Source organism: Pongo abelii, chromosome 1, assembly GCF_028885655.2.
Source record: "Pongo abelii isolate AG06213 chromosome 1, NHGRI_mPonAbe1-v2.0_pri, whole genome shotgun sequence".
Taxonomy (NCBI): domain Eukaryota; kingdom Metazoa; phylum Chordata; class Mammalia; order Primates; family Hominidae; genus Pongo; species Pongo abelii.
The window spans coordinates 64061049-64084928 of NC_071985.2; the positions used below are offsets into that span (position 1 = coordinate 64061049).

The following is a 23880-nucleotide window of genomic DNA, read 5'->3' on the forward strand; positions in this document are numbered from 1 at the left end:
GAAGAAAACAATAAATAAGCATATACATTTATATATTATAATAATAATTGGTCTTCAAGTAATAATGACAATTGTTTTTGAATAAATTAAAATAGGGTAATCTGATGGAGAACAATTAGGGACAGCAGGAGGCAACTTCAGATAAAGTGGCCAAGAAATATCTCTTTGAAGTTCAAGCATTTGAGCTGAGACCTGAAAACATTCTCGGCAGAGAGAATAAAGCCAAGTGCAAAGTCTTGAAAGGAGAATGAGCTGCATATAACATGGCATTCATAGGAAGATGAACTGTATTGAAGAGGGGAAGGATAGAAGGAGAGGGCAGAGAGAGGCAATTGCACCAGATCGCACAGGCCCTCAGAGGTCATAGGAAGAAATTTATATTTTATTTAAATTCTAGCCGGGCACAGTGGTTCATGCCTGTAATCCCAGCACTTTGGGAGGCCGAGGTGGGTGGATCATTTGAGGTCAGAAGTTCAAGACCAGCGTGGTCAACAAGGTGAAACCCCATCTCTACTAAATATACAAAAAAGCCGGCGTGGTGGCAGGAGCCTGTAATCCCAGCTACTCGGGAGGCTGAGGCAGGACAATCGCTTGAACCCGGGAGGCGGAGGTTGCAGTGAGCCGAGATTGCGCCATTGCGCTCTAGCCTGGGCAACAAGAGTGAAACTTTGTCTCAAAAATAAAATAAAATAAATCTATGGGAAGCTGCTGAAAGGTTTCTAATTTACAGATGATGCAATTTTTAAAAGACTGCCATGGTTATTATGTGGATGGAAAAAAAGGAGCAGAGACCAGGTGGAAAGTTATCATAGAAGTAAAAAAAATGATAGTGGCTGGGCAATAGCAGAAACTAAGAGAAAGGACAGCTTCCAAGTGCATTTTGAGGTAAGAAGAAGCAAAATTTTTGATTACGTGTGTGTGTTGAAAAGAGTTTGACTTGACCATTTAGAAGACTGGCAGGGAAAGAGTGCAAATATCCTACCATTAGATAAATATTGGTAGAATATTGGTAGAAAATATTTCCTAAGGAGAGAAAAACGAAAATTAATTAATATTTATTAGTCACTTGCTATGTCTGTCAACTTCTATCACATCATTTAATCTTCACTACAACTTATAGAGAAAGATATTATTATCATACCTCCTTTTATTCTTTTTTTTTACCCTGAGGTCAAATTAGGAGAAAATGTGTTAAATTCCCCAAGATCCCACGACTAGGAAAGAACAGTTCCAGACCCAGGTTCGCCTAACTCAAGGCATGTGTCCTTTTTTGATTTCCTGTCTTTCCCTGGGACAATGAGAAAGGTGAACTTAAAGACACAATGGCAGAAAAGGTATGAACAGGAAACTGACATCACTCAGTTTGACTGGAAAATACATGTATAAAAGGGAATAGTAAGAAACCAAACTGGCTACAGCCTTTAACAACTATCTCTTCTCCCAAAATTTCACCATGGTTATCCTATAAAATATCTTGTTTTAAAGAATCTCTCCAGATTCTAAACCCATTCACACTATCTTATTGATTTTCATTGTCAAGCCTTCATTTGTGAGTGCTTTTTTTCTATCCTGTGGATCTGATATTCTAGAAAAGCCCACAGAGTACACAGGTACAGGTGCCTCAGCAGGCTGAGGCAGGAGAACTGCTTTAGCTTAGGAACTTGAGGCTTCAGTGCACCACGATTACAACTGTAAACAGCCACTGCACTCCAGCCTAGGCAACACAGTGAGACCCCAAGTTGAAAGATTTAAAAAAGAGCCCATGCTTTCTAAGGCTGTAACACTGGGAATAGAACTTTGGTTCTCCTTTGCTCCACTCATAGGTAGCCCCTTTACTCCCATTCCCAGCTTTCTGGAACTCCCTTCCCCACCCCATCCCAGAGAAAAATGGAAATTCCTAATCCCTTCTCACTCTCATCAGGTATGGCTGCCCTGGTCTGTCACAGTCTTCAGCCCACACCTGAACTCCAGATGTGGTTTTTAGAGCAGTTGTGTTCTCCTCAGTTAGCTGATGGAGTGATACTTGAGACTTTTTCTCCAGGTTCCCCAGCTTCATATAGCAATGTCCAAGCAGCTCACAAGGGTCTCCCAGTGGCTAAGGAGGAGTTCTGGAGCCTTACCCCAGCACTACGCCATGAGGCCTAGCAGCACTCTCAGGTGGAAAACCAGTGAAAGACAGACTTCCTGATCTGACCGATTGTGATGTTGCTTGGTCTAGACATCCCTGAGCCATCCTGGACAACCTCCTGAATCACCCTTAGGCCAAACTGCCTGCCCCACAGGGTGTGGTTTTTTCTAATTTCCACAAAGTCACTTGGATTAAGAAAGATATTACCATGCAATAACAAAAATGTATAAATATACCAAGTAGATGTAATAATTTTAAATGTACACATCATAGCTTTACAACATAGAGAATAAAGGATGGACCAAAGTACAAGGAGAAAAACACAGATTATAGTGGGTGATTTCAATATATCTCTATCACAAACTGATAGCACAAGAAAATAAAAATAATTAGGAATGTGGATTTGAATAATATCAACTTAGACATATATTCCAGGAGCTATTCTAAGCATTTTATATATTAATTAATTTAACCATAAAAACAACTCTATGAGAAGGTACTATCATTATCCACATTTTACACATGAAGAAACTGAGGATAGAGAAGGTACGCTCATATTTACAGAGCTAGTAAGCAGCAGAGCAAGGTTTAAAACTCAGATAGTCTACTCCATAACCTATGTTCTTAACTATTGTTTTTTATTTTATTTTATTATTTTTTGAGACAGGGTCTCACTCTGTCACCCAGGCTGGAGTGCAATGCCACAATTATGGCTCACTGCAACCTCTGTCTCCTAGGCTCAAGCAATTCTCCTGCCTCAGCCTCCCAAGTAGCTGGGACTACAGGCATCTGCCATCACGCCTGGTTAATTTGTATTTTTTAAAGAGATGGAGTTTAGCCATGTTGCCCAGGCTGGTCTCAAATTTCCTAACTATTGTGATATCACCTCTCTTTACAATATAATTAACAACTTGGTCTAAGATATATATAAAGAATTATACATCCAACAAGTAGAGGATACCTACACTTTTCAAACACACTCAGAATGTTTAAAAAATAATAATTGACCGAACTGGTCGGCCAAAGAAGTCTCAACAATTAAAAAAAATATGTATATGTTCGGAAAGCAAAGATCACATTTTTTTAATCAAAGGTTTATTAAAATAGCAACTTTTAAGGCAAATAATTTAACTTAGAATGGTCTGATTTATTAAGCATTGAAGACTTTTTTTTTTCAAATACTTATTTATTCCTCCTAACTGAAGCATTGTATCCTTTCACCAACATCTTCCCATTCCCCCCACTCCCTAGCCTCTGGTGACCACTGTTCTACTCTCTGCTCTTATGAATTTGATCGTTTTTGACTCTACATATAAGTGAAAATATGTCATATTTGTCTTTCTGTGCCTTATTTCACTTAGCATAATGACTTCCGGGTTCATCCATGTTGTCATGAATGTCAAAATTTCCTTTCTTTTTAAGGCCAAATAGTATTTCATAGTGCACGTATACCACATGTCTTTATCCATTCATCCATCCGTGGATGAAGAATGATTCCATATCTTGGCTATTGTGAATAACACTGCAATGAACATGACAGTGCAGATATCTCTTCTACATACTGATTTCAAATCCTTAGGATATATACCCAGAAGTGTGATTGCTGGATCAGATGGTAATTCTATTTTTAGTTTTTTGAGGAATCCCCACAGTTTTCCATAATGGTTGTACTAATTTACATTCCCACCAACAATGTACAAGGGTTCCCTATCCACCACATCCTTACCAAAACTTATCTTTCATCTTTTTGATAGCAGCCATCCTTACAGGTGTAAGTTGATATCTCATTCTTGTTAAAAACCATACTCTTAAACAAGAAATGTTTCAAGTACAAATTACAACGTATTTAGAATCAAATGACAACAAAAATACAACAGATCAAAACATTAAGATGGACTAAAGGGCTCATGAAAATAAATGTATGATGAAGTTAAAAGGTTTCAAATATCTGCATTAGAAAGGTAAAAAGAAACATTTAAATTTTAAAGTTAGAAAAGAACAAGAGAAGAAAACTAAGCAAAGGAGAATCTTAAAAATAATAAAAATAGGGCCACAAATTAATAAAACAGAAAACAAAAAATTAGAGATGATCAACAAAACCAAAAGCAGTTTCCTCCCAATAGAAACACTGATCTAGACTAATCATAAGAAAAACAGAAGTCACAAGTAATATTGGGAGTGAAAACTGAGCCATTGGTATAGATACACTAGAGTTAAACTTTCTTTATGCTATTTTTTATCTTCATTGCAATTCCAAAGGGAAAAACTTCAGTTTAACCATCAAATATGATGACTATTTTTGAGTTTTTGAGGAATTATTTTTAGATTAAAGAAGTTATTGTATATTCCTAGTTGGGTAAGAGTTGCTTGTTTCTTTGTTTGCTAATAAATGAACATATAATTATATCAAATACTATTTATGTAACTATTTAAATGATCATATGATTTTTCTTTATCTACTAGTAAAATTATTTGTTTTCTAGTGTTAAACTAATCTTTTTATTCTTGGGATAAAAACAACCTGGTCATTACATCTGCTCCTTTTTATATATTGCTGGATTGCTTTGCTAATATTGATTTGGGAATTTTTGCCTCTAGGTTTATAAAGGAAGTTGGCCTATAATTTTTCTTTCTTGTAGTATTCATATCAGATATTTGGTACCAGGATTATGCTAGCCTAATGGGAAGAATTACCTTTTTTCTATTGCCAGGAAAGTAGTTCGGTACAATTATAATTATTTTTCCTTGAATACTTGGTAAAGATCTTCTGAGAAATCATCTGGGCCTACAGTTTTCTGTGTAAGCAAATATTTTACTATGAGAAAGACCTTTTTTTGAAAGGGAGAAATTTGGACATGGGAAAAGAATATAGAGGCAAGGAAATGTGTGAAGATATGAGAAGTGACCTTTCAGTAACATGATGGACTAAGTTGACATGGAAGATACTCTTCCTCCAAAACAGAAACACTGGGCAAAATATAGAATTTCCTTTTTAATAAATAGTTAGGATGGGGTGGTAAGAATAAGGGGAAATATTCCAACGCCCAAAATAAAAAAGAAGCTCAAAACAGAAATAAACTTCAACTGTCACCACAGCAGCACACGATTTTTATGGTATCAGCCTTTTTGGGTCAGAGAGCTACAATAGAGTACTCTTTTATAAAGCTGAGCCCTATCAGTAAAACAAGGAAAAATTCCTCCCACTAACCCAAAAAAATTGTCAAGAAAGCTTGCCATCTGTCAAAAAAATCTCCTAAGAGAAGTTGAAACCCTAAGCCAGAAACATATAACAGATAATAGAGGTTATACTAGCTGTACAGTACCAGAATCCAAAGCCCAAAAATTAGTCCACAAGCTAATTTTGGAATCCCAACAAAAGCAAATGCAAACCCCTCTGTAGAAAGACTGGTAGTATACAAGCCAAGGTGCATCAGACTCCCTGTTCAAGATGCATTGACAGGAGGCAATTAGCAACCACACAAGGAAATAAACCACAATGACAGACAGTTAGCAGACCAAACAGATGGGAGAATTTGCACCACTCTAAGAAGCAGAAATAGTAGAACAATATGAGACTCTAGTAATATAGAGAATATTATTAAAAAAAATAAGCAGATTTGAAAAGGAACCAAACAAAACTTCTGAAAAAAAAACAACGATGATCATGGAAACTGAAAATTTAATGGATGGCTTAAAGAGTAGATTGGACAGAACTGAAGAGAAATGTATGAAAGATTTGAGGAAATCACCCAAAATGCAGCAAAGAGAAAAAAATAGAAAATATGAAAGGTAAAAAGGCTTAGAGAATGAGAAGATCTAAAATACACTTAAGGTTTTATGAAGGGGAGATTACAGACAATAAGGAGAGGAAATATCTGACGGACAAGAATTGTCCAGAATTTAATAAAAATCTGAGTCCTTGAGTTGGAGAGGCAAACCAGGTTCCAGGCAGGAAAGACAAAATCAAATCTATGCTTAGACACTGAATAAGGCACTGCAGAAATAGGAAGACAGAGATAATTTTTAAATAACCACAGAGAAAACACAGCTTACCTAAATAGGGACAAAAATTAGACTAAGAGAAGACTTTTCATCAACAACAAAAGAAGTCAGAAAACAATAACATGCTGTCTTCAATGGGCTAAGTTAGATACAGAATTTTACACTTAATTAAATACTAATCAAGAATGAAGGTAGTATACATAGATTCTCAAATAAAGACCAAAAGGATTTGCTACTTGTATGTCATCCCTGAAAAAACTACTAGAGAATGTAAAGAATGCATAGGGTTGGTGGGGGAATAAGAATCCAAAATGAAGTAGTAGGGAGCTAGAAGCAACAATGAGTAAAGAAATCAACAAACAAGTTAAATCTAAGGAAACATAGACTATGTAAACAAAATGACTAATTTGGGTGTGTTTACAAACAAAGTGAAATAACCATACTACAGAAAGTAGGAGGAAGGTGATCAGAATAAAGCCCCCTAAGGTCCTTATATTACACAGAAGTATAAAAACAGTGATTAACTTCAAGACAACCAAATCAAGGATAAGCATTTTTAAAAGAGAAAGAGAGATGCGATGTGTAATTTCTAAGCCAATGGTGGGGGGCAGGAACAGAATTTTAAAAAAACTCAACAGTAGGAAAAGTGGAGGAAAGATCAACAAAAATCACAGTAAATAGAAAACATAAGAAATAAGTCTATATTAAAAATCACAATAAGAGTAATAGGATTAAATTTGTCTATAAAAATAGTTTGAAAATAAAGGAAGGGAAAAAGTATTTGATAAATACCAATCAGATATGGAACAGTATTATTAATGCCAAGCAAAATGCATTTAAAAGCAAGTAGTACCATTAGAGATTAAAATGGCCATATATTTAAAGATAAAATGAACAATTCACTAGAAAGATAAAACAATCCTTAGCCAGTATGTACCTAACAACATGGCCTTAAAGCCCAAAATTGACTGGAATTACAAAGAGAAATTAACAAAACCATAATTACAATGGGAACATTTAATATAACTTCTTAAAAACCTGATAGATCAATTGGGCAATAACTGATAAAGAGAATATCTGAGCAACATAATAAGTTTGATCTTTTGGACATAGGTAGAACTCTACACAAAATGATTAGAACTTTTTTTTCAAGTACAAAAAGAATACAAAAAAATCATTCTTTCTTTAAATAAAAGAAGGTACTCACTTTATTGAGTAATAAAAAAATAAGTAATAAAGCAGGTTAACGAGACAGATTCATGTGCAGAACTATGTTAGGTGGGTAGTCAGGGAAGGCTTTTCTGAGGAGGTGACTTTTAGCCAAGAGCCATATGAAATGATGTGCCAGCCATGCAAATCAAGGATCTGAGGAAAGAGGGAACTGCAAGGGCAATGGCTCTGGAGAGGAAGTGTGCCTGACATGTAAGAAACAATAAAGAGGCCAATATGCTAAAAGTGATGTGAATAAGGACATCCAAAAGGGAAGTTGGGAATAATGACATTTCCTTCATTTTAAAAGGATCCTTCTGGCACCGGTGGGGAGAACAGCAGAGAGACCAGTTAAAGTGGCTCAGGCTAGAGGAGTACCTGTAGAGGGAGATGAGAACTGGTCAAATTTAAAATGATCTTGAAGGCAGAGCCAAAATAATTCGTGGAGGGATCGGATGCGGAGTGTGAAAGAAAAAGAGGAGCACAGGAGATCTCAAAGGGCCTTGTCCCAAATAAGTAAGAAAATGTGGTGCCTGTACTGAGATGGGGAACACTGGAGAAGACACATGTAGGGTGGGGAGGGGTTGATGATAAATGTGAGGTACCTATTAGATGTCCCATGAAGATTTAAGCAGGCAGTAAGTTTCTCCTTGTTCCACTTCTGTATTGGTGTTGCCTGCCTGGCCTCACTGGGTATTTAATGTTGAAGCTTCCCAAAACAGTCATGAAAAAGAAAACACTCAATCTGCTTTCTCCATCACAGAACTAATTCTGCTCTCACTAACTCTACCCTTGTAATAGACTTTTCCAAGAACAATTAAACTAACATTTTGTGAATGAGAATTATACTAAGTCCTTTCACCAATAGTACATAGTCTCACTGAAACATAAATATCCTTCTTTGTGAAGGAAATTTTAGGTGGTGAATGAGAGATGATTGTACACATCTATTCCCAACTCTATATCCAGGCTTCATGTTGGTGTTTGAAATTGGCCATTGAGGAGTAACAATACCATGTAAACTGGCAAATGCTACAAATAAAGCCCTCTTCCTACCCCAAGCTCCAGAGCCAGAGATGTAACATTTATCAGTACACAAAACTGGTTTTATCCTTATTTTATGCAAAAAGAAACTGAGGTTCTAAGAGTCTAGGTACCTGCCCAGTTACAGAGCCAGTACTCAAGTGTTTCGACTCTAGGTCAAGTGTTATTTCCCTTATAGGACACTCTTGGGTCCTTGCTCTGTGTCAGGCTTTGCACCAAATGTTTTACACGGATTTTCTCTTCTAAGCCTTACAACAATTCTGCAAAGGAAGTATGATTGTTATTCTCACTTTACTGATACTCACTTTAATGATAAGGAAACTAAGGCTTTGAGAAGTTAGTAACTTACTAATAATCAAATGCTAGTCTATTTGATATTAGAATCCATTCACTCAAAACCTATGCCATTCTAACTCTACTAAATTTTACTTTGTCAAGATAAATCAAATCCCCTGTTAATTTTCATGATGTAAAAGGATTAAGAAGGGGTAATATTATCAAAGGCACAAATTAAGTACATAAAATACAATAAATATAGAAAGGGATCTGAATATTAAAAAGAATGACACTTTTCTAATATTCCAGGAAAGTTCCTTGGGAGATGTGAAATTTTGGAAAATCTTTTGATTATGGGTGAGACATTGTCCTGCACATAGGGGACATTCCAACATAGGGTGTGGCTGGGGAGAAAACTTCAAGGCAAAAGTGTGATGATCTGATCAAGGAGGTGGTGAGCATGTTCACCTAAGAGCAGGGAAGACCCTCTGGGGAATATGAAAACAATACAAATAAGGTTTTCTGTGTGTTCTAGTAAAAGGCTTTGAAGTGAAACTAAGGAGCTAAACAAAAAGCATAACAGATTTCACTTTGAATTTTAAAAATTAAAATTTCAGATAGTACAATATCTTTTTAAAATTTTGTTCTCTATTACTTAGTGAAATAATGTATTTTCTTGACCTTCTATTCGTTAAAAAAAAAAAAAAAAATTTAAGTACCCGTTCTTGTATTTATCTCCTCCCCATCACCCATGCTTCTCACTTAACTCTCTCCCTGTCAGAACTTGGCAAGAGCATAAAGGTTACCCTGACACACTTTTGGTGGTAATCAGCATGCCTTACAGCCTGAGAACATCAAGGAATTCCTTCCACCTGCTATAAAATAGTGCTTAAAGCGAAGTTCTCAGAGACATGGTGCTAATGGAAAAATTTCTCCAATTAGTGTTTAACACTTTGAAGAAAATAAACTGGGAGTATACAATGTCAAAATGTTTTAGAACCCATACATAATTCCCAGAATTCCTAGCTCCTATGTAATTTTCCCCATCTCAAAATTAAGTATCTCAACATCACCAACAAAAGATTAAATATGACTTTATTAAATGCATGCTTAAAAGTAACAGGGCCAGGTGTGGTGGCTCATGCCTATAATCCCAGCACTTTGGGAGAACAAGGCTGGTGGATCACTTGAGGTTAGGAGTTCGAGACCAGCCTGGCCAACACGGTGAAACCCTGTCTGTACCAAAAACACAAAAAATTAGCCAGGTATGGTAGCGTGCGCCTGTAGTTCCAGCTACTTGGGAGGCTAAGGCATGAGAATTGCTTGAACCAAGGAGGTGGAGGTTGCAGTGAGCTGAGATCATGCCACTGCACTCCAGCCTGGGTGATGAAGTAAAACTCTGTCTCACAAAAAAAAAAAAAAAAAAAAAGTAACAGGTTTTTAACAATACAAATTATTTTGAGAACTTAAATAGCACCCCAAACATTAATGCCTTTCTCCATAACTGCCACTGAGAACTCTGTTCCTATCCAATAAAAGAGATCAGAGTTTAAAGTCTATGATATTCCCTAATGCAAACGTTTTGATCAGAAATTTTAGAACAAACTGAGTTTCCCTAGTAAAAGAGTTAGAGTTTTGGTTTTTTAATGTTAATTGCTAAATGATCTGCTGTGAGTTGAATTATGTCCTCCAAAAATTCATATGTTAAAGTCCTATCCTCCAGCACCTCAGAATGTGACCTTCTTTGTAAATAGTCATTGCAGATATAATTAAGAGGCAACCACATAGGAGTATCTTGCGCCGCTAATCCAATATGACTGGTGTCCTCATGAAAAAGGAAAATTTGGCTGGTTGCGGTGGTTCACACCTGTAATCCCAACACTTTGGGCGGCCGAGGTGGGCAGATGGCCTGAGGTCAGGAGTTTGAGACAAGCCTGGCCAACACAGCGAAACCCCATCTCTACTAAAAATACAAAAAATTAGCTGGGCATGGTGGTGGGCACCTATAATCCCAGCTACTCGGGAGGCTAAGGCAGGGAGAATCGCTAGAACCTGGGAGGCAGAAGTTGCAGTGAGCTGAGATCACACCATTGCACTCTAGCCTGGGCAACAGAGTGAGACTCTGTCTTAAAAAAAAAAAAAAAAAAAAAAAAAAAAAAAAAGGAAAAGGAAAATCTGACACAGCACACAAAGAGAACACCATGTGATGACAAAGGCAGAGATTAGGGTGATGTATCTACAAGCAAAGGAATGTCAAAGATTGCCAGCAAACCACCAGAAGCTGGGAGAGAGGCATGAAACAGATTTGTCCTCAGCCTTCACTACCCTACCAACATCTTAATTTTGGACTTCCAGCCTCTAGAACTGTGAGATGATAAATTTCTATTGTTTAAGTCACACATTTTGTGATAGTTTGCTATGGTAGCCCTAGGAGTATGCCCTGTCTTCTTGGGCATACTGAAACTGAAGCACAAAGAACTTAAGATCACACAGCAAGTAACTGGTGGAGCCAGACTTCCAAACCAAACATCAGACTCCAGGGCCTATGCTTTTCTTTCATGAAAGAAACACACTGTACTCACCAGCTCCATTTTCTTAACTCATCATTTTAGCCTTCTATGGAAGCTCCACAACTCCAGTAAAACTGTCCTGTTTAGCTCCATATTGTTTACCCTTTATTTTCAGTAACTCTATAAATGCACAGGGTTGACAACTTCTCCTGCTTAAAACTAACAACTTTTTAGATTTCCAAACACTTCTCATTCCTGTTTTTTTCCCTATCTTCCTGGACTCCCTTTTCCAGAGTCCATAATGAACTTCCCTTTTTCTGTCTTATTTTAAATGACTGTGTTCTCTAAGTTCTATCCTGTCTCCTTCCTTTTCTCAGTCTGCTCTCTCTCCTTGGATGATCTCATTTATTCCGATGGCTTCAGTTGTCATCGATGTAAGTTTCAAGTGGACAGAACAGCTACTTGGCACTAGTCATACTAACACTAACAGTTGGAAATGCTGAGGAGTGATACCTGGAGACAGACAGGCCACCCAAACAGATCCACACAGAGAGACTTTGATAAATTCACCATCATTGACCAAGGACTGGCTCTTGGACTTGCAAATTCAGAAACTTGAACTTGACACTGTCAGAATATTTTAAGCAAAAGAGACTGATGGATATGACTAGTGTGCCAAAATATGAATTAACAATGAGGAATATAACTGCCTGGTGAACCTGATGTATGTGCCAGTCTGACTACAGACAGCCTTCTCTCCCCATAAGGAAAGTGCATGAGGTTACATATTCAGGAGGCTGTTTGGCGAGCATTTAACCAGAAAAAGGAGAGTTAATATTATGATCCAAATATGTAATGACATCATTACATATTTATAAGGATAAACAGTCTATCAACACAGTTAGAAAGACTGCTGATGTGTGGGCTGGTTATTCAAGTATAGAATGAACTAACACCCTGAACACTAGTTAGAACTTGGCTGTACACTGCTTAAGTCTGTTTCTGTGACTCTCTTTTTCATTGCTGATTCCCTACACTTTCAGTTGACATTTTATCTTGGATAAGTTAATGTATAAGGAGCTTACAGTCAGCACTTACTGGCCTGGGAGTAACGTTGTGTCTTAAAGCTAACTTTGCATATCTTTTCTCTTCCATCCTATGCTAATTTCAAATTTTAACCTCCAAAAGGCAATTATATTTCTTTTTTTTAGATTCTTAGGACCATGTCCAGTCCATTGGACATTCTTAATAGCACAGAAATCTATCCCCTTATCTCTACACCCAAGTCCCCTCAATGTTTCCCCCTGAATTGTGATGTCCTCACATTTCATCTCCCAGCTCTCAGGACTCCCTTGTTCCAATCCATCCAGGAGATAGAGATCTAAAATAAAAACCCAATTATGTCACTCCTTACTTATAATCCTTCCAGGCTCCTGAGAGCTTCAGGATGAAATCCAAACTCCTCAATGTTTGATTAAACTGCTTTTATTCATGCACTTTCTTCAGGTTTCAGTCCAGGCCACAACTCTTCCAGGAAACCTTTGCTGACCACCACCGTCTTAATTCAGGATCAGGTGCACCGCTCTGGGTCTGCACAGCACCCTATGCTTCCTTCTGCTATAAAAGGTAGCATAGTATAGTATATTGTAATTTATCTTGCCCTATTTCCCACAGACTTGAATCAAGAGCACCTAGCATAGTCCCTGACAAATGGTAAGAAGTCTGTAATTGATAGACTAAATAACTGAATGAATGAGTGGATCTAATGGCTTATCTTTGACTTTTTAGATTCTCTTGCTGGTTTTCCAATTATGAGGCAGTAGCCTAGGGCTCAAAGGAACAATATAGTAAAGCATACATGCTTCTCAAAGCACTGAATATATGAGAATATATTAAAGTAGTTATATAACTGAACTGGTTTGAATCATCCTTTGCCTATAGGTTGATTAACAGTCAAGTCATCGAGTAGAATCTTTTCTATTTAATTTTTTAGTCTTATGGTATAAGTGTTGTACTATTATCCTTGATAATTGCCTTCCTTCCAGTACCTATTCAATGTTTATAGACAAATAAGTTACAGCAACACCATTTGTTCTATAGTACTTTCAAAGGACTTTCACATATGTTTTATTTAACCATGATAGCATCACAAAGGTAGGAAAAACTGATAGCATCACATCTTATAGTTGACATATATCCATTTTTAAATTTCTCCTATTCTCCACAGTGATGAAGACTCCTTGTGGGATTATCAGAAACCACAAAAACCAAGATTGAGAATCCCTGTAGATTTGTGAGAACTCCTACAACACAGATCCTCTGGTTGCATAGTGCTCCTTGGAAATCAGTGTAATTGTTCTAACACTCCTTCAGCCAGTCCAGTTAAAATTGGAAGGTAGGCAGACTGCCTTATAGCATACAGCTGAAACATTCCAGACTGCATTTCAATCCCCAACAAAATCACCTGCTTTAGAAACATTCAATCACTACACAAGACTCAGTCAGGCATTATCTGGGTCATAATTATCCTTCCATTTCATATTCAAGCTTGGATGGGAGATATATTATCACCAAAAAGGCCCAATTAGCAAATTATTATGTTGTGAATTGTATTCTTCTACTTGTGAGTTAAAAAGTAAAATCACAGATAAGAAAGGCAGGATAAAAATACCCAGAGAAATTATCAGTTTTTGTCTCCAGCATTCATTCATTCATTCATGAAATATTTCTTGAGTGTCTATTGTGTGGCTGTAAGATGAATCAACTAGTCTTTTGGAGCTTAATGTCTAATCATGGAGAAAGATGAGTAAGCAGAATTATAAAGACCATCAAGAATGGTTATTGTCTGTTTGATCAGAAACAAATCATAAGCAATGCCAAATTCTGATTTATCAACAATAAAGTAGAAGGCTGTTCCTTAACTAATTAACAAGGGGGGAAGAAAAACTTCATTTCTTGGGAGTCACAGAGGATTCTGTTAAATGGGAAACATGCCTAACACATTTAAAATATCTGATTTGCCAAACTTTGGTCCCTATACTTTAAGAGAAAGTCTTTGTTATGCATAGCAAAACACCTCTACATATCCTCAGGAGACATCCAGTGACATAAGACTCACTCACCAAAGTTGAAATATTTTATTATCCTGAGAAATAAGAGTTACCCTTGTCCAAAGTCTCTCACTCTTAAATTTTAGTGCATTCCATTCAGCTGAATTTCTCTTGGACATGAGACCAATCATTTTGCTCATGAAAATCCTCCTTCCTGTAGGATGTGCTAGAGGCACAGAGAGACTAACGGCTTTTTGGCTCTTTTTCCTGCACGTATTGAAACTGAAAACATTTCCATTTGAATTTCAGTTCATATAGATGTGCACAGGTTTTCAAGGTCTAAATGTGTAATATCTTCCATGTAAAAACCTTTCTATTCATTATGGTTTCAAATGATCTTGCTATTGCTCAGAAAAATATTCTAAGAGAATCATTTTACTAAAAATAAAGTCCTGGAGGAATTTCTTAACACTGTGTACGTACAGCCAAACTATACAAAGTAACTGAAGGCTGATGAACTGTATTAAAATGAAAACTTTTATATACAAAGATATATAATGTCAATATTTCTCCCAATGAATCAAGTCCTTGCTACTTTGAACCTCTTTATAGTCGCTTATTTTTCTTTATATTATAATGATGTATATCACGGACTTTGATAATAACCTACCAATGCTCTAATTTTATAGATGGAGAAACAGAGGGTTGAGCAAGGTTAAAAGATTTGCTGAAGTGACAAGAATAAGGAAAAGAACACAAGTATTCTGTTCCAAACTGGATGTTCTTTTACTTTTATTTGTATTCATAAAATGCTTGTTGAATCGTTTATCAAAACTAAGCTCAATTTTAGCCTTATGAACAAAGCAACCGTTCCGGTAGTTGGACACGACAATATATTTATATTTGTATTTCATAAAATACTGGTTGAATCGTTTGTCAAAACTAAGTTCAGTTTTAGCCTCATGAACAAAGCAACTGTTCCAGTAGTTGGACACGGCAATATAATTACAAAGATTTCCAAATCCTCTTTTCCCATTCTCTTTGAATTCTCTCCAAACAGGCTTTCACTCCCATCTCCTCCATGAAACTATTCTTGTTGAGTCACCAATGACTTCCACATTGCTAAACTGATTAACCAATTCTTGATCCTCCTTTTAAGTGACCAATTAGTTCTTCCTTGAAACAGTTTCTTGACTTCTAAGGTAACATACTCTTCTCCTCCTACCCTGAGTTCAATTTCTTGGGCTGCTTTGCTGATTCATCCTCATCTCCCTGATTGCTAAACATTGGAGTCCCAGGGCTAGGTCCTCAGACCTCTTCTCTTCTCCATTTATAGTTAGTCCCCCTTAATGGTCTCATCTAGTCTAATTGTCCTAAATACCATCTATATGTATGTCTTTGGATCCCAAGACATCTCCCCTTGAACTTAAATCTCACATATCCAACTATCTTCTTATCTCTACTTGAGTATCAAAAGGCATCTCAGACTTTAACACCTAAAAATCAAAACTTCATCCTACCACCCTTTATCAAACCTGCTTCTTGCTCATTCTTCTCCATCTCAGTGAAACACCATGCTGTGCTTCTGTTTACTTGTCTTAGTCCATTCAGTGTAGCTATAACAGAATGCTTTAGCCTGGGTAATTTTTAAAGAAAAATGGCATATTGGGCTTATGATTCTGGTGGCTGGAAAGTTCAAAATTGGGCAGCTGCATCTGGTGAGGGCCTCATGCTGCTTCCATTCACAGTGGATGGTGGAAGGGAGGTGGGGCATTGCAAAGAGATCACATGGCAAGAGAGGAAGCAAGAGAGGAAAACCAAGGAAGCCAGACTCTTTTTAACAACTTGCTTTTTTTTCTTTTATTTGAGATAGAGTCTTCCTCTATTGCCCAGGCTTGAGTGCAATGGTCCAATCTCAGCTCACTGTAACCTCCACTTCCAGGGTTCAAGCGATTCTCCTGCCTCAGCCTCCCAAGAAGCTGAGACTATAGGCACGTGCCACCATGCCTGGCTAATTTTTGTATTTTTAGTGGAGATGGGATTTCACCATGTTGGCCAGGCTGGTCTTGAACTCCTGACCTCAAGTAATCTGTCTGCCTCAGCCTCCCAAAGTGCTGGGATTACAGGTGTGAGCCACCGAGCTCACCGCCACCCCATCCCCCTACCCCCCACCCCCCGCCCAATCAACTTACTCTTAAAGGAATTAATCTATTCACACAAGAGCAAGAACTTGCCCTCAAGGGAAGACATTAACCTGTCCATGAGAGATCTACCTAAACACTTCCTACTAGGCCCTACCTCCCAACACTGACACATTGGGTATCAAATTTCCACATAAAACTTTTGGCACGGAAAAACCATATCCAAACCATAGCATCAGTCAAGCCAAATCCTCAGAACCTGTCTTGTCTTCTTTATTTTTCTAAGACCTCACATCCAGCTCTTCATTAAATCCTTTTGGTTTCATCTTCACAATATACAGAAAATCCAATTATTTCTCACACCTCCTACAGCCACCAACTTCATGCAAGACATACCATGTTCTTTTGTCTGAATTATACAATAGTGTCCTGTCTATTCTCCCTGTTTCTGCCCTTGTTCTGTTTCAGACTATTCTCAAACAACAGAATGATTATGTAGATGTATAAGTCAGATCATGTCACTTCTATGTTCGGAACCCTAAAATGCCAACCCATCTCACTCAGAGTAAAAGCCAAAGTCACAATGGACTACGAGCCCTTTCCTGAAATGACTCAACCATATTTCTGACTTCACCCTCTAACTTCTTCCTATCACTCATTATGTTGCAGACTCTCTGGTCTTTTCACTGTTCCCTGAACATGTCAGGATGCTATTATCAGGAGAGTTTTTCATTTATTGTTTCTCCACCTGTAACATTCTTTCCATAAATATCCTCATTTCTCCCTCCCTCACCTCCTTCAAGTCTTTGATCAAATGTGACTTTTCAACTGAGGACTTCCCTAATGACCAAATTCAAAACTCCAACACCTTCAATCCACCTCAAACTCCCCATCCCTTTTCCTGCTTTTTGTTTTCTCCATACCAATTATCATCATCAAAAATACCATATATATTTTGTTTTCTTTTTTGCCTGTGTCACTCCCCACCCCTGCAATAGAATGTAAGCTCCATGAATGCAGGAGTTTTACCTGTTTTACTCCCTTTTATGTGAAGCAAGGTCTGAAACATATAGGTGAGTGAATGAATGAATGAATGCATGGAGGCTAACGTAAGATATCCTGGGAAGAAAGTGGAGACACAATTGTGAAAGAGAAGAAAAAAGAGTTTTCTTTCTATGAAGTAACTCATTAAAACACACTGTCCTGTTCTCTCTCCTCCTGTCTCTGGTACCTGCCTTAAAGAGAGGAGGGGATATAAGAGAGTGAGTGATAAAAGAAGCTATAGTGAAAAAGAGATGATCAGCCCTCCTCAATGTTGTATTTCAAGGAAGAGAGGAATATATTTTGAGTGCTATGTAAAAAGCACAGTAAAAATTAATACATAAGAATCAAAAATTTAAATAACAGCATGTTGCACCAGCAAAGACATGGAATCAACCTAGATGCCCATCAGCGATGGACTAGACAAAGAAATTGTGGTACAGATACACCACGGAATACTACACAGCCATAAGAAAGAGTGAAATCATGTCTTTTTCAGTGACATGGATGCAGCTGGAGTCCATTATCCTAAGCATATTAATGCAGGAACAGAAAACCAAATATCATATGCTCTCACTTATAAGTGGGGGCTAAACACTGAGTACACGTGTACACAAAGCGGCAAACAGACACTGGAACTTACTTGAGATTAGAGGATAGGAGGAGGATGAGGACTGAAAAGGTACTATGCTCACTACCTGGATGATGAAGTCATTTGTACACCAAACCCCAGTGACACACAATTTACCCATGTAACAAGCCTGCACATGTGGCCCCTGAACCTAAAATGAAAGTTGGAAGGAAAAAAAGAAGTTGTATGCTACATAAAGAGAATAATCTCCAGAATGAGTTTACTTTCTATTTTTTGAATTATTTTAACTGTAAGAAGAGCTTTATAAATCTATGTGCTATAATAAAGAACTTTTGCATTTTTCAAATAATAATAATAGTAGTGTATTGAGGAGGTTGGGAAGAAATCGGAACCCTCACACACCGCTGGTGGGAATATAAAATGGTACACCTGCTTTGGAAAACAGCTTGGCAGTTCCTGAAACAATTAAACATAGAGTTACTATGACCCAGTAATTCTACTTCCAGGTATAGGCCCAAAAGAAATGAGAACAACTGTCTACACAGAAACTTGTACATGAATATGTATAGAAGCATTGTTTGCAATAATGTTTCAAAAAGTGGAAACAACTCAAATATCCATCATGGACTAACAGATAAACAAAATGTGGTATATCATACAATGGAATATTATTTGGCCATAAAAAGAGAAATGAAGTACTAATACATGCTACAACATGGATGAACCTTGAAAACGTTATGCTAAAATGAAAGAAGCCAGTCATGAAAGACCTTATAGAATATGATTCTACTTGTATAAAAGTCCAGAACAGAAAAATCTACAGAAGCAAAAAAATAGATTAGTGGCTGCTTAGGACTGAGGGGAAGATGATTGGGGTATAGGAGACTGAAAGCTGAAGGGTGCGGGATTTGTTTTTGAGGTAATGAAGATGTTCAACAATGGACTGTGGCAACATTTGCACCTATCTGTGAATATACTGAAAAGCATCAAATTGTACATTTTAAGTGGATGAATTGTATGGTAAGGGGATTACATCTCAATAAAACCATTAAAAATAAATACACTAAATGTGATTGTGAAAGTGGAAAATCCATCTTAACCATAGTTAACATCAAAATCAAAAGGTTGGCTCGCCTTTCCATGACCCCCGTTCATCTCTGGTACCTCCTCCTACTCTAGACACGTGTGCTGCTAGTTCAACACAGCACTTCTTACATGTACATATTCTTAATGGTCTTATCTCATTTTCAACTTGTTAGACATCCTGCCTCCACTACCTATGTGTTCCATGTGTTTTAAATTTACTCCATCTGCAAACACACACCTTGCCCCAAACTGTAATGCAGGGCTCCAAAGCAATCATCTGCAAAGATCTAAAGGTTTATATCAAAAGACATAGACTATATCCCAGAATTTATCCATTATTTCATCTAGCTAAATGCGATAGATATCAGAGGGCTTATAAACATTCAAGATTATTAATATAATCATATTAAATTCTATACATTATTTCTTTCCATGTTGGTTGTGTCACCCAACCATAGGAATATGTGTTAGGGACTATGAAAACAACCATATGTAAAACAGAGTCATTAACTGTCACAATTAGAAGAGACCTTAAGAGATATTCACATAGAATTCTCTGAATTTATATAGTTGAGGATATTCAGATTCAAAAAGTAAATATACTTTTCTAATGTCACTCACTAAGACAGCCAATTCCCATTTAACGTCCTTCCTGTCATTCCAAGATGCTCATGCCTGTAATCCCAGCACTTTGGGAGGCCAAGACAGGACAATCACTTGAGGCCAGGAGTTCAAGACTAGCCTAGGCAACATAGTGGAGCCCCTGTCTCTATGAAAAAAATAATTAGTCAGATGTGGCACGTGCCTGTAGTCCCAGCTACTCGGGAGGCTGAAGTGAGAGGGCTGCTTGAGCCTAGGAGGTTGAGTCTACAGTGAGCCGTGATAGTGCTACTGCACTCCAGCCTGGGTGCCAGGGTGAGACCCCGTTCCAAAAAAAAACAAACCAAAAAAACAAACAAACAAGAACAAAAAAAACTACAAAGAGGCCAAAAACTCTTAATGATTATACACACACACCTACGGAGGAAAAATATCACACAAATAAAGTACTACAATCTAGTAAAGTGAATACTAAGGTTAACGGTATGTTTAAACTTCAATTTCTCTATTTTCAAAAATATTTTAAATAGCTTTAGATAACATGAACATTTGGCCACTTCTACTTTGAATCACAATGTAAACAGAATTAATAATTCTGTTGAATTATACACACAATTAAGTTTATGAAACCAATTTAAGTTAGTTAACCATTTTCTCATATTACTGGATTCAGAAAAGCTCTAACTTATTCAGTCATCTGTTATTAGCGTGTCAAGTTTCCCCAACTTTAAATCATGATTGCTAAACTACAGGAAAGTCAACTACAGCAATGAGCAAACTTTCCCATTTGGTAACAATTGAAAGGCAGGGCACCAAAATACAATTCATTCCAATAAGTTTTCATATCACTTCAAAATATCAGGATAGTCCAGGATCCATGTATAACTTGAGGCAATTTTTGTATTCTGTTTACAGCAATATAATTTCATAAGAGTTCTTTGGTGAAAAGCAAATCGTGGTGTTAGAGAAAAAACAAAATTTCACTTCATTTTTTAGCTAACTTCAGACTCATCCATCTAGAAGAAACATATTCAAGGTATTCCAAAATAACAAAAACCTCAAACTGCATCACAGTTGGCATCTTGACATTTAATACATTGAAAATCACAACATATGAAGTGTCTTACTAAGACAGTAAACACAGTAAATAATCATTCAATTCTTTATTCAAATATAAATAATATTCATGTTTAACCAATGTAGAAATTACAAATATATGTAATTACATATATGTAATGTATGTATGTGTATGTGTGTGTATATATATATTACATATCCCAGAAGAGTAGGACAGATTGTTTTCATCATGTGAAGAGCATGAAAATCCGAGAGTTCTATTTATCTTTAAATTTCTCCCAGTGCCATTGTTTAATAGTTAAAACCTGCCACATTTAATACCTACCAATAATTTGAACTTATATACCTTTGCTAAATGCACAGGAAAGAATTTCAGATTGCTGATATCACACTCTTGTTGTGAAGAGGTTGTGTCAAGTTCTTCTAGTGAAGGGAGAATTTCAAAAGCAGGAAAAGTGTGGGAGAACAGTGAGGGAGGACTGTTAAGAAACCACTGCTTCATTTCTTCAACTGGGCAGCAACTTGTGCTAATGAAACTCAGGTGGACATTAGACTGCCAGCCCCAAGGCTCCCCTTGCAAGGCTACCCTCAGCTATGGCAATGGGGGGTCCTACAAGCCTCACAGAGAGGTGCTACTTTAAAGAGAAACTGAAAAAAGTAAATAGGATCATATTACAGTGGAGCTGCTGAAACCCATGGCTTTACGGCAAAAATGAAGTTATTTCACTTCAACTACCTTTAAAAAGCACAGACATTCCGAATTACAAGCAATTCTACTGCAGGAGACATGGATGTAATGTTTAAACCCATCTGTGAACCTATCTAATGATGCCCTGGTGCAAAGATGAATAGATTCAGTTAAGAAATGATTGGTTTCTCTCTTTTCTTTTCATGTCTTCAGTTCCACTAGTAGTTACTACTTACAGGCTTCCTTGTGTCTCACACAACAGGTTTTTTCCCCTCTTAAATGAGAGTTATCCTCAGAGTGTGCTTTCAATCTGGATGTTAGCCCCTAGAGCTTCGCTGCTATAAATTCGTGTCCAAGTCTGCCTTCGTAATTAAACATGCTTTAGTTCTAAAATCTAAGTGAGTTAAGTGATTTTGATGTCTTTGCCCAAGATTTTTGGTTTTGTTTTTCGTAACTCCGCATTTCCAGGTTTGAGAACCACTGTACAAGTTCCCTAAACAAGCCATCTCCACCAGGGCTGAGACTTAAGTAGGTATCAATGAGCAAACACAGACGCCAGCAAGCAATTCTTTGTTACAACTATTTTCAGCTGCACATTTTTTTAAAATGGTTTTGAAACTTCCTGACAAACAATTTCATTCACAGCATGAGAAATAATGTAATCATGAGACATAGCAAAGACAAAGTATAAATATTTCCCTTACCTGGATCATGGAAAGGCACCAACGCAAAGTTGAAAAGAGGTCTCTTAGGTCTTTTCAAAGACGTCTCCAAAATTTTGGAAGCCCCTTCAATCACCTGAACTAAATCATCATACATAGAACCAGTCACATCAAACACAAAAGCCAACGTGGAGGCCCCCTCGGGAATTTCCTCAGCTCTGATCTCTGACTGGGGGCTCGCATCTTGAGCTAGGGAAGAATAAAGAAGAGCAAACAGGAATACTGTATGGACAACTTCCCAGGAAATCATTTTCTTTTTTTTCCCCCTCTTTTCCCCCTGAGCGCCTAAGCACTGTGCTCAGTCCTCCTCAACAACAGGCAGAGGGTTTCCTCTCAGAGTAACTCATCAGACTCTTGGAATCTCTGAACTAGCAAAAAGTTTGGCGCTGAGAATCAGACGGGGACAAGCACCAAACTCGAATCCCTCCAGGGGCTGGGCAGGGCAGGGATGCGGCAGCTTTTGTCTGGATGCGGCTTCCTCCTGGACTGCTATCTGCCCGCGGGCCCTGGACAGCTTGTGGCGGAGTGCGGGCGGCGCGCCGGGTCCATGCCCCGGGGGCAGCTCTGAGCCTGCGGCGCCGCGGCCCGAGTCCCGCTGCCCTCGCCGCCGCCTCTGCTCTCCGCCTGGGCCAGCGACTGAGGTTCCCAACTTTCCACTGTTTGCAGCTCACGAGCGACGAGGGGAAGCCTGGCTCGGCCTCGCCTCCTGATTGGCCAGTTGCCGTCCTCCCTCCTTTGCTCTTTAGGCCCCCCTGGAGGGTGACTTTTCCCTCAACTGATTGTAGGGTCAATTCAGTCCCAGGGAAGAGCTTACGGTGTCAGCTCGGTTCCCACCGGCACCGTTCCTAACCTGCAAAACCCTAGTGTAAACAATGGCTTTCAAGAATGTGTGGCAAAGACCCAAACCGAGGGACACCACACTAGCACAAAGGGAATTTTGTTTTTCTATTGTGTACAACGCGGCTTCAGACACCTCTTTCCTAATTCCCCCCAGAAGTCAAGACGCCCCAGCCCAGCCTCCTGCTTCTCAGCCCACAACTCGGCCCAGCCAGGAGGGGGAGCTGGAAAATTCTCTCAGCTGCGAGGCAGCCACACTATCGCTCTTTGAACTCCTCTGAGACCGTGGACTGCAGGGAACAGAGGGAGGACAACGCTGAAGGGGCAAGACGCCCAGGAAGAGGAAAGGGGCTGCTGAGGGAAATGAGAGACAAGAACTAGGTAGTCACTAACTGTAGAGGGGAATGTGAATACAGGATGGAAGCCCCGTAGAAAGGACAAGGAGGAGGAGCGGGAGACGTGTGGGGAAAGAGTGAGACATTAAATTCATATTAAAGAGAAAATTGATTTTTTAATTGTATTATCAAGATTCACATTTGCTGAGCAGTCTGAATCCTACGCGCAGCATAGTAAGGCAGAATAATATCCCCGTTTCAAATTTCCTCCCCTGCAACAGTCATACCTTAGGTCTCAGCCAAAGATCCGTTAGAAAGGTGCTCCCCTCTATGGCATTTTCTTGCCAGTCAAGAAGGAAACCTCACCCTGGAAGACATGCCAACGTTTTTCCGTGTTGTGATTGCTATATACATTACAGTACTAATAACAGAGATAAGAGGATAAGCAAAGAAAGTCTACCATGAACTAAGGATTCTTTACGTCATTTTAATAAAAACGCATTTCCTTCCTGGAAAAGGAGTTGTTGTCCAGATCCCGGCAT

At 38.2% G+C, this 23880-nt stretch overlaps 1 protein-coding gene across 3 annotated transcripts in view; it reads right to left on the minus strand.

Moving 5' to 3' along the window:
* The window catches only part of HMCN1 (hemicentin 1), a 446669-nt gene extending 423756 nt beyond the window's left edge, over positions 1 to 22913 (minus strand). For 2 of the 3 annotated variants that reach the window (XM_024256979.3, XM_002809691.5), the window contains exon 1: positions 22149 to 22913. In XM_024256979.3, coding sequence (XP_024112747.2) covers positions 22149 to 22416 — 268 coding nt within the window. In that variant the 5' untranslated portion in view covers positions 22417 to 22913. The remainder of the gene's footprint in view (positions 1 to 22148) is intronic. The other variant, XM_024256990.3, reaches the window with a different exon arrangement.
* Positions 22914 to 23880: the final 967 nt, after the last annotated feature.